The following is an 11,751-nucleotide window of genomic DNA, read 5'->3' as shown; positions in this document are numbered from 1 at the left end:
CAGCCGCTCTGATGTTCAAGGCCCTGGGGCGAATAACCCAGCAGACTGCATGACTGTATCCCAGCTGGCTCTCAGTGGGAGCCCCCTGAACTAAATGTGGAAGCTACACAACAATGCCGGATGCAGACCAATGACAAGGCAACTGCCAATAGGAGAACACGATTCCTAGACCTTCAGGTACGTGACTGGGTAGTTGTGAGAAACCGACATCCTGGAGAGAAGTTTTAGACCCCCGTACGAACCCGAGGTGTGGAAGGTTGCGAGAATCCGGGGGTCCATGGTGACAGCCTGCCGTGGAGAAAGGCAGGTGACAAGAAACATTTTGCACTTCAAACGAGTGGGTGTGCCCATGGAGGCCAGAGATGAAGAAGGAGAAGAAGGGGGTGAGACGGAAGAGAGATTGGTAGTCAAGAGGCACCACGTCCCACATCGGAGTGGCAAGCAGATGAAGTCAGAGATGTGGTGTTGAATGGTCAGAGTGAGAGATATCACCTCAGGCCTAACTCTGCCCCCAGCCAGAGACTCAGAGACTTTGCCTACTAAAGAGACTAGTAGATGAGAAGACTTGGAGATAACCAGAGAAGGAGGTGAAGTGTCCCGACGTGATGGTCTGACGACCAGGAACGCTCATCTGTTAAATCTTTGATTTTCATTAGTTTTCCTTTTTCTAGCTCCTGTGCTATCTCTCTCTCTTTCTCATTTGCCCCCCTCCCCCCAAGTGGTTGGTTGCTGACTCAGTCTTTTTTTTGTTATTTTGAATAAAGTCCTTTAGGGATGTAGACAGCCACTCGGGCTATACTATATTTTGTTGCCGCGCGAGGGCGGGCATTTGCCAAGTTTATAAATACAGTTGGGGGCTGCTGACCCGGCAGTTCTTGTGTGATATACACTGGTGTCGAGTCGTTCTGTTGAGGCTACGTGGGGTTTCGGTCCACCTTTACATTGGGAATGGACACGAAAAAAGGGCGACACCCGTAAAATACGGGTGAGTTGACAGGTATGAAACGGAACTACGGAACTCCAGCATACAGTGCCGACTATGACGATCCCACGCCGAATGTTGTCGTACAGGACCACGCTGATTATGACGCACGGTCACGTTTATTATTTCTTGCACTGCAATCGGGAGAACCAACTAAACATGCCGGTAAGACGGCGGCGAATCCGGTGAGTCGTTTTTCTAATCAATGTGGAGTGGGATTCCGATTTTTTGGGCAAAATAAACAGCTGCAGTCTTAGCTTTTGCTTTATGAGCTCCGACTTGGTGATAAACGGCGCTTTCAGGGGAAAGGTACAGTTGTTGGGTATTCTTCCGCCAGGATACATTGACCGTCTCCCAGTTCTTCTGCGCATGCGTTTTATGTTGTGACTATCACATGACAGAACAGTGGGCTCGTCCAAATGAGTTTCATCTGCGCATGAGCATTTCGAAAAAAGGTGTCTGTACTGTCAGTGGAAGGCGGAAGTGACGCAATCGGCTTGGTGCTTGTCATCCCTGCTGTTTGGTGGTGCACTGAAACAGCCATGGATACCTCGGCTAAAGAGAAAGAGGCGCTGGCGCTTTTGGCTGAAGCAGATTCCAAGCTGCGTTCTTCCAAGTCCTTCTTCAGTGGCCTCTTCGGGTGAGGATGTTAGAATTCCAAGGGGAACGTGAGGGATTTGGGAGGAGGGCAGAAAGGATGGCGTTGGGCAAGAGGGAAACGAAGAATAGGACAGAGGTGGAGATAAAGAGGTAACAGGAAGGAGCGAGAGGACTTTGGAAGGGACGAGTAGAGTAGCAGACTGACGGCATGTAGAGGAGACAGGATGGGTATGGGTCAGTGAGCATGGTAGAGCCATAATGAGGAGGCTAGGGTAAGGGATGAGGATGGAAACCGACCTAGAGTAGAGATTGTGATGGGGGCAGGATAGAGGTCGAGTATGGGAGGATGCCGCCTGGAGTGAGCAACAGAGTGCGGAAAGGAGAATGGTGAAAGGGGGTGTTTCAGGGTCGAGTTGAATGTAGGGATATTTTTACTTACCAGGACACACTTTGTTTATACTGCTTCCACCTTTTCTTTCTGTTGTGGTTCCACCCCCTCCCCCACCTCAGTTTGTACACCCGAGCCCTAGGGTGACAATCCGTCCGTAAATTTTACGGACTGCCCGTAATTTTGCCCTGCCGTCCGTGATGAAAAGCTTAACGGACGGCATTTGTCCGTAATTTTAGCCTTTCACCAAAAGGACAACGGATGGCAGGGCTAAATTACGGGCAGGTCAGTTTCCGCAGCTGGACTGAAAGGCAGGGAGTCTCCTGTGCTCGGAGGGAGGAAGGGACTGACAGATAATGTGGGCAATCTGCAAATGCAAAGGGGATTGAAAACCTGCATTGATTTTCACCAAAGGAGTCACTGGAAGCTTTATGATGGCAAATACATTTTCTTTTAGAGAGGTACCTTAAGGGTGTTCCAAGGTGAGCTGTGGAGTGAGTGGTTTTAATGGAGTGTTATAAAAAATGTTAGTACTACAGGGAGTGCAGAATTATTAGGCAAGTTGTATTTTTGAGGATTAATTTTATTATTGAACAACAACCATGTTCTCAATGAACCCAAAAAACTCATTAATATCAAAGCTGAATATTTTTGGAAGTAGTTTTTAGTTTGTTTTTAGTTTTAGCTATGTTAGGGGGATATCTGTGTGTGCAGGTGACTATTACTGTGCATAATTATTAGGCAACTCAACAAAAAAAAATATATACCCATTTCAATTATTTATTATTACCAGTGAAACCAATATAACATCTCAACATTCACAAATATACATTTCTGACATTCAAAAACAAAACAAAAAAAATCAGTGACCAATATAGCCACCTTTCTTTGCAAGGACACTCAAAAGCCTGCCATCCATGGATTCTGTCAGTGTTTTGATCTGTTCACCATCAACATTGCGTGCAGCAGCAACCACAGCCTCCCAGACACTGTTCAGAGAGGTGTACTGTTTTCCCTCCTTGTAAATCTCACATTTGATGATGGACCACAGGTTCTCAATGGGGTTCAGATCAGGTGAACAAGGAGGCCATGTCATTAGATTTCCTTCTTTTATACCCTTTCTTGCCAGCCACGCTGTGGAGTACTTGGACGCGTGTGATGGAGCATTGTCCTGCATGAAAATCATGTTTTTCTTGAAGGATGCAGACTTCTTCCTGTACCACTGCTTGAAGAAGGTGTCTTCCAGGAACTGGCAGTAGGACTGGGAGTTGAGCTTGACTCCTTCCTCAACCCGAAAAGGCCCCACAAGCTCATCTTTGATGATACCAGCCCAAACCAGTACTCCACCTCCACCTTGTTGGCGTCTGAGTCGGACTGGAGCTCTCTGCCCTTTACCAATCCAGCCACGGGCCCATCCATCTGGCCCATCAAGACTCACTCTCATTTCATCAGTCCATAAAACCTTAGAAAAATCAGTCTTGAGATATTTCTTGGCCCAGTCTTGACGTTTCAGCTTGTGTGTCTTGTTCAGTGGTGGTCGTCTTTCAGCCTTTCTTACCTTGGCCATGTCTCTGAGTATTGCACACCTTGTGCTTTTGGGCACTCCAGTGATGTTGCAGCTCTGAAATATGGCCAAACTGGTGGCAAGTGGCATCGTGGCAGCTGCACGCTTGACTTTTCTCAGTTCATGGGCAGTTATTTTGCGCCTTGGTTTTTCCACACGCTTCTTGCGACCCTGTTGACTATTTTGAATGAAACGCTTGATTGTTCGATGATCACGCTTCAGAAGCTTTGCAATTTTAAGAGTGCTTCATCCCTCTGCAAGATATCTCACTATTTTTGACTTTTCTGAGCCTGTCAAGTCCTTCTTTTGACCCATTTTGCCAAAGGAAAGGAAGTTGCCTAATAATTATGCACACCTGATATAGGGTGTTGATGTCATTAGACCACACCCCTTCTTATTACAGAGATGCACATCACCTAATATGCTTAATTGGTAGTAGGCTTTCGAGCCTATACAGCTTGGAGTAAGACAACATGCATAAAGAGGATGATGTGGTCAAAATACTCATTTGCCTAATAATTCTGCACTCACTGTATGTATAAACTGCATATTATTCAAATCTGTATTTAAGAAGCACTTTTTTAAATTTAACCGAAATGTATTTGCGCATTTTGTAGCAGCCTATATTATGATGTAACTGTACTTATATAGTGCTTACTATCCCTGACAAGGCATCGAATGCATGTTTAAAATAAGGACTTACACATTCACAGTTCTTTCAGGGACATCAGTACCTTATAGTACTGACAAACATTGGCAAAGCCAATAGGTCTCGTCTACGAAAGAGTTTTTGGCTTTGCTAATGTGTTTTAGCCATGTTATACACCAGAGTGGCTGCTGTTCAGCATGGCTAAAAGTTAGTGGCATAGTAGTGTGGAGTGGAGTAGAGTGGTATAGGAGCAGTAGCGTAGTGGTGCAGAGTACAGTGGGGACCAGTGCAGTTGTGTAGAGTGCATTGCCATAGAGTGCCTTGAGTGGCGTGGCGTGGGACAGAGTAGAGTGACAGAGTGCAGTGGATTAGAGTGGCAGAGAGTGCAGTAGTGTAGAGTGGTGCAGTGGCATAGAGTACACTTGCGTGGCAGAGAGTGCAGTGGCGTAGTGTAGAGTGGTACACTGCAGAGTAGAGTATAGTGCTGTAGAGTGCAGTCGCGTAGAGTGGAGTTTGCAGAGTAGAGTGGCATGAAGTGCAGTGGCATAGAGTGCAGTAGCGTAGAATGCAGTAGTACAGAGTAGATTGGTGTACAATACAGTGGCAGAGAGTGCAATGTTGCAGAGTAGAGTGTCAGTGCAGTGATGTAGAGTGGCACAGAGAGCAGTGGCGTAGAGTACAGTGGTGCAGAGTAGAGGGCAGTGGTGTACAGTGCAGTTGTTTAGAGTGCAGTGGCATGGGGTAGAGTAGCATAGAGTGCAGTGGAGTAGAGTGCCATACAATTGAATGGCAGTGCAGTAATGCAGACTGGTGCAGTTTGTCATAGAGTGCAGAGTGGACTCGTGGCATAGAGTGCAGTGGCATAGAGTGGCGCAGAGTAGAGTATTGTAGAGTGGTGCAGTGCAGAGTAGAGTATAGTGCCTAGAGTGCAGTGGCGTAGAGTGCAGTGATGCACAGTGCAGTGGCATAGCGTGCAGTGGCACGGAATGCAGCAGTACAGAGTAGAGTGGTGTAGAGTGCAGTGTTGTAGAGTGTCAGTGCAGTGGTGTAGAGTGGTACAGAGAACAGTGCCATATAGTACTGTGGTGCAGAGTAAAGGGCAGTGGCATACAGTGCTGTTGTTTAGAGTGCACTGGTGTAGAGTGCAGTGGCATAGAGTGTATTGGTGCAGATTGTAGTAGTACAGAGTACAGTGGTGTAGAATATAGTGGTGGCCAGTGCAGTGTTGTAGAGTGTCAGCGTGAAGTGGTGTAGAGTGCATTGAACTAGAGTGCAGTGGTCAGTGTGGCATAGATTGCAGTGGCTTAGAATAGATTGTTTCAGAGTAGAGTGCCGTTGCATAGAGTGGAGAAGTGCAGGGTGGAGTGCAGTGGCATAGAGTGCATTGGCATAAAGTAGATTGTTTCACAGTAGAGTGAAGTGGCTTAGAGTGGAGAGGTGCAGGGTAGAGTGGAGTTGCATAGAGTGTGATGGCATAGAGTAAAGTGGTGTAGAGTGCCATCGCATAGAGTGCAGAGGTGCAGAGTAAATTAGAGTGACGTACAGTGTATTGATGTAGAGTGCGGGGGCATGGAGTTGGCTGTTATAGAGTAAAGTGCACCAGCATAGAGTGTATTAACATAGATTGCAATGGCGTACAGTGCAGTGTTGCAGAGTGGCATAGAGTGGAGTTGTGCGGACTAGAATGGTGTTACCCAGACTGGAGTGGTATAGCATGCAAAGGAGTAGAGTGCAGTGGGAGGCGTAAAGTGCATTGGCATAGAGTGGTACAGAGTAGATTAGAGAGTCATAGTGTGAAGTAGCTTAGAGGGCAGTGGCAGTGTGAAGTAGCTTAGAGGGCAGTGGCATAATGTGAAGTGGTTCAGGATGGAGAGGAGTGCAGTGCAGTGGCGTAAAGTGGAGTGATAAAGAGTAGGGTGCAATGGTGTGGAGTGGTGCAGAGCAGAGTGGAGTATGCATAGTGTGGTAACACACTGCCATTACAGACAACACTTTTTTATTATTGAAATTACCATTACATTGCACAGATATACAGTTTTTCAAATCAAACTATACTGTGCACAGACGATGATGTATGAAAATTGCATCACCTAATGCAATGATTTGTTTTAATCGTATAAAGGTATTAGTTTCCAGCACAGTCCAGAATTAACACAAATGTGCTTCATTTGATCTCCTAATTGTGATATACCCTGAAGTTTATTTAAATGTTGTCATGTGATAGAAAAAACTCTTTCCGAACCCTAGCATCCAGCAAGATTGTCTCATAAATCCTCCCACTTTGAAGTCAGAGAAAGAAAAGTAAACACTAAGTTCCCACGAAGACAAAGCCTGACAATTGACTTTGTTCTTTGAATGCACAGCAAATCTAGCCCCTGCTCACCCTTCATAAGCACAAACAGCGTACCATTCCACCAGAAGAGTTTGCCAAGGTGAATGGGTGCAGCTTGTTCAACCACTTGACAGTGCCTCTTCTGTTTCTCTCCTGTGTGCAGAGACAAGTCCCCAGGTACCCAATACCTTCCAATAGTCTTGGTGGACCCATCTTGTCTGATTTTAGGAATTGTCCCACCTTGTTCTTCTCTTTCTTATTTATCCACTTCTTAGCAACAACCCTTTGAATCACTTGCTGTGGATCTCCTATTTGATCTCGATTTCATTCTCCTCTATTAATATCTTCGATTGGTAGTCCAGGCTCCCATTTCTGAGATAAATGTAGAGTCCCAGACATACACTCTAGTGCTGTGAGACTACAGACAAGTTGTGGGACCCTCACATCCTGACTTAGATGTGAGACAGTCGCCCACACCATCTGCCCTGTCTCTTTACATTTTTTTTAGGTTTAAAGTCCATGGACGGTTGGGGTAAGCCAGATGTTTTTGTTAAACTAGAGTAAGGTTAATTACCTTAATGTTTCCCAAACTGTTTGCTAGGAGTTTTAAAATATTCAGAAACATAATCAAAATGTTGCTGTTACTTTCTCTTCAAGAAAGATTGGGTAGATTTGGGAAGAGGTGATGGCCTTGCCGCAGTACTGAAGTGCATTAATTTACTACTGAACAAGGACGTAATGTGACACCTGCAAGTAGCATACCAGGAGGCAATCTCAAAAAGACCACAGTGAATAAATAGTGCTGTGTTAAAAAAAGTAAATAAATGCACTGATAACACAGTGAGGCATGGCCTCTCCTGCGTGTGTCTGTAAGACTGATGTTTGTTCTTGAATTTTTGTCCTGAATTTTTACCCTTTGTCCTGAATTTTTGTCCTGAATTTTGACCCTTTGTCCTGAATTTTTTACAGTCCTGTCCAGAGTTTTCCTCAATGCCAGGTGGTCACCCTACCGAGCCTGTCTATCTGTGTCATTCTTTTGATCTTACTCGTGACGTTTTCCTTCCGGTCGTTATTTTGTCGGGTACGCTACTTTTTTATTGTACTGCTTTTCCCTTTCTGTGGTGTTGGTTTCTCATTCTTGCCTGCACTTTTGTGCTAGTCTCTCACCATCCTCAATGCCTCTTGGAGTTTTCTCCGCATGTCTCTCGTAATATCACCTCCTACTTGTTTCCTACGATATTTGACATTTTTAGTCTGTTGTGGTATATGGTCTACTGCTTGCATTTGGTCATCTTCCTGCTTCTCGTTTACTTTTTATTGTCTCTTATGCTTCTCTCGCTGCGCCTCATCCTTCTCTTCCACCTCGTATAGTGGGGCCTCACACGACCCCGGAGGAGTTTGGCAGTCCATTTATTAGGTTTGCACTGTCAGTTTCTGTTTGAAATGGAAGGGGATATTTGCAGTATTTCTAATGACTTTTTATCTTTCCCTTTCAAGCATTGGCTGTTGGTAACACCCGGCAGTGTCCTATCGGTATTTATCATCTTTGACCGCATTTGTACTTTATGTTCCAAACTTTTCGAGACAGTGGCATCCCCTTCATCTCCCATTTCGTGCTGTTGCTTTCATGTCACTTGTACGATGGTTCTAACTGGCTTGGCTTCTCTTCGTGCCAACGAGCAGTTTCTTTTTGCCCCGTGATCAAGTGCCGATACCACATACATAGCAAGTCTGTTTTTTTTAAACAATGACAGTGAAACATAAGGCACATGGGTAGACGGTCTTTTGACGTATGCCTATAATGCAATTAGGGCTGTACCATTTGTTCAATTCCCGTGCGTTTAACCCAGTGATTTAAATGTGCAGGTATAGTCCGTTACTAAGTTCCTGCACTACTTTAATTGGAAATGGAGAGTACATTTAATTCCCTGCTCTGCTGCCATCTATTTTTAAGTAAATAGCAACATTTCTCAGTAGCAAAAAAGGTAATCTAGATAGAGAGTACTAATGCTTCTATATATACACCATTTAATACACTGGTTTAACGTACTCCATTTGTGTAGTTTAAATGTTTAGAAGAGACCAGCTTGATAGAAAACATTATTTTGCTGTACCCTATGATCTGTTTGAAAAGTTTCCCCAAGTTTTGTAGTTTATTTAACGAGCATTTTGAAGTTCCTACCTCTAAATCACGTCTTTAGGTATTTGGGGTGCAGTGACTGTTCTTTTGGGCCTAGTTCAGTTGATGGCCCCTCGGTTGCAGTGCAACTTTTGTTTTGGTCGACCGAGCACATCTGTGGAAGAAATGACTGAATTACAGTATGGCTCCAGGTCTCCTCTCAGCCCCCCATACTTCCGATTAGACACACGTCGAGAGAGATCTAATCAGCCACCCGTCACATGATAGTGAGTTTCAGTATGGCCTTAAACGAGACTGTATCTTGACCCAGAAACGATTTGCTTTGCATTTAACAGATCCCCATCCAAACATTGTGAACCAAAGCCCTCACCTAAAGCAGGGGGGCTCATGTTTTATTGTGCTATATGAGGGTGACATATACATGGAATAACTTCCCATATGCCTCCAGAGGAAATTGGAACCTTTGCAGACTTACTTTACAGTGGAATGGATACGTTTGTACAGATAACTAGGTGTATCCTTCACAACGTTGTTCACTAGGTCTGAACATCTCTAGTTGGTGTCAAAAAGGGCAGTATGTGCTGGCTCTTTTAGTGAGGTTTAATTTTGCATAGGACGAGTTACTGCTGGTTCCACTAATGACAGCTTTTGAAAGCAAAGTGCCTTCATTGTCTGTCTGTGGTACAGAATCTTTATCTTGTGATCCAGTGGTTTAATGGGAGACCATTAAGGAGCATATGTGGAAGCACGTCTTGTGCCTTCTGCCAAATGTTATGATTCAGACTGACGTTTGAGCTTGGATTAACCTCTTGGCAGAAGATAGCAGGTGATACATTATTAAAGGTTATGCACTCTTTGTCTAACTGGCTTCACAATAGATTTGTAGATATTAGAAGGAGATTCAAAACTCTGAAATAAGTGGGCCAAATGTACCGTATATCCGATGCATATTTATTGTGGTCTGCATGTGAATCACGGATGGGCTCGAAATTGAGGTCCTTTTCCTGCTAGGATTTGAAATATTCATCCCTGCCCTTATCACTTGGAAAGATACGTATTTAGAAACTAAGGGCCTGATTACGACCTTGGCAGACTGGATTACTGCATCCCAAATGTGACGGATATCCCGCCGCCGTATTACAAGTTCTATTATATCCTATGAAACTTGTAACCTAGCAGACGGGATATTCGTCACATTTTAGACGGAGTAATGCCCTCTGCCAAGGTCGTAATTTAGGCCCTTAGTCTTCAGTAGGCCTCACTAGAACCACTGTAGGCAAATCAGATTTTATTTTTATGCATGACTAATTTGGTGGACTGCCAAATGAGGGTTGAGATTATGCTAGTAATGCTTGATGTAAATCCTATGGTTTCATTAAAATATATGGCTTCTTATCTGAAATTGTTCATGTTCGTTACATTTAAAATAACCCATACGTCGTTATAGTGTTTACTATTGCACCTTCAGCATCATATGTTTTTAAAACCTTGATTTCTAAGACATGAAATTCTGACTTGCCCAGCCACCATGTTTTTCTGTTGCACAAGTGTTAAATGGAAAATGACAACTGACCTTGGACTTCATCCCTTGTTAGTAAAAAAAAAAAAAGTCTCTATGAATGGGGATTTAGCTTTATTTGTATTTAAGGTGACATTTGGATTCATTTTACTAACTAATTGTCTAAATAGACATTTAATCCAAAACAGTTTTATCCTCTAAATTGTCTTTCGTTACCTGTAGGGCGGCTGTTGGAGTCCTGTACATGCACTTCCGGGTGGCTCGTTATGATTTACAGTGGATCGAGGTAGCCTAGTGTACAGTAGTGTGCATTCAAACACAAAATTACAAATCGTTGACAGTAGTAATTCGAATGAATGCAATAGAGTTAAGCAGCACAGTGCTCAGTGATGGTGAATATGTAATCCACACATAAGTGTCTTTCATATTGTAAGTGAAAGAAGAGGGACTCGTATTTGTGGGATAGCGAGACCAGGAAAAAGCGTTGATCTGGTGGCACAGTATTACAGTCTCATGAGTCCACTAAGTTGTCAATGGCATTTCAGCCCTTAGTGGTCCGATGGATTGTTTACTGGATTCTGTGTATTTTATTCCCGAGTTGCCCTATCTTGTTAAAGGTCATTTGTTCTTAGCAACAGGAGTTTGAGTGTTTAAGACATAGGCAGTAATAATATTTCTTCAAATGTGAACAACCATTTCACTTTAGTTAGGCACATGTTCCGCCCACGCCCATCACAGTTAGCGCAGTATAGAATTGTTGTATCTTATAATGTAAAATTAGTTAAATGTTGTTTAGATCTTCATCTTGAATCCATATTTTGAGGGTCGATCACGACTACAAAATCTAATAATCTGTTAACCTCCTCTGAAATGGAGAGAGTAGGACAGAAGGAAGTAGGGCTTTCCGTGGCAACATAGAAGACAATTCTTGTCTCTCTGGGATGGAATTATATGAAAATCGAGTGGGTATAAAGGGTTGGAGAGAGAATTTAGGGGGGATGTGTGGTTCAGCAGAAGTGGAGAAGAACTGGGGGGGTGGAGATGTAGTATGCCCCTTTTTTGGCGCTATAAATCACAATCCTTATGTTCCTAAGTGCTCCACTTTCATGCATGGTTGGGGTAAAGGCAGTGGGGTTTGTACGAGGGAGGATGGAATGGGAGCTGGCCACGGCAGATAATGTAATCTCTAGTGTTGCACAACTTCTTAAGGCTTTGAGGTAAATGGGAGGAAGACAGGGAGAATATAGCAGGCCTTCTTTACTGCATCCTTGTGCTTCTGTTAAATTGGGTGCTAAACAAAATGAGAAGTAAAGCAGTGCAGATGCCGTGAAAGAGTGAAGATACAGTGGTAGAGAACAGGGGACATTTGAGGTGTACAAGCAATGACTGTCAGTAGACCAAGAAACAAAGATCATAATTTAAGATTATAGGCTTTCCGTGGCTATGAAGGCATGTAGCTAGGAGATGGAGAGGGATGCCTTGACACATTGAAGAGGAAAAGTTGACAGTGACTGGAGCCACAAATATTCTATTGAGTCATTTGATGGTGCTGGGCCCCAGGTACCTGACAGGAAGAT

At 43.9% G+C, this 11,751-nt stretch overlaps 1 protein-coding gene across 2 annotated transcripts in view; it reads left to right on the top strand.

Annotated features, from left to right (window-relative positions):
- The first annotated feature begins 870 nt into the window (after positions 1-870).
- The window catches only part of NAPA (NSF attachment protein alpha), a 177,913-nt gene continuing 167,032 nt past the window's right edge, over positions 871-11,751 (top strand). The window contains exon 1 of one of the 2 annotated variants that reach the window (XM_069207500.1): positions 871-1,167. In XM_069207500.1, coding sequence (XP_069063601.1) covers positions 1,040-1,167 — 128 coding nt within the window. In that variant the 5' untranslated portion in view covers positions 871-1,039. Of the gene's footprint in view, positions 1,168-1,429; positions 1,623-11,751 lie in introns of those variants that run through there. The other variant, XM_069207501.1, reaches the window with a different exon arrangement.

The sequence above is a fragment of the Pleurodeles waltl genome, chromosome 9, assembly GCF_031143425.1.
Source record: "Pleurodeles waltl isolate 20211129_DDA chromosome 9, aPleWal1.hap1.20221129, whole genome shotgun sequence".
NCBI lineage: Eukaryota > Metazoa > Chordata > Amphibia > Caudata > Salamandridae > Pleurodeles > Pleurodeles waltl.
This window is presented reverse-complemented; position numbering and strand designations above follow the sequence as displayed.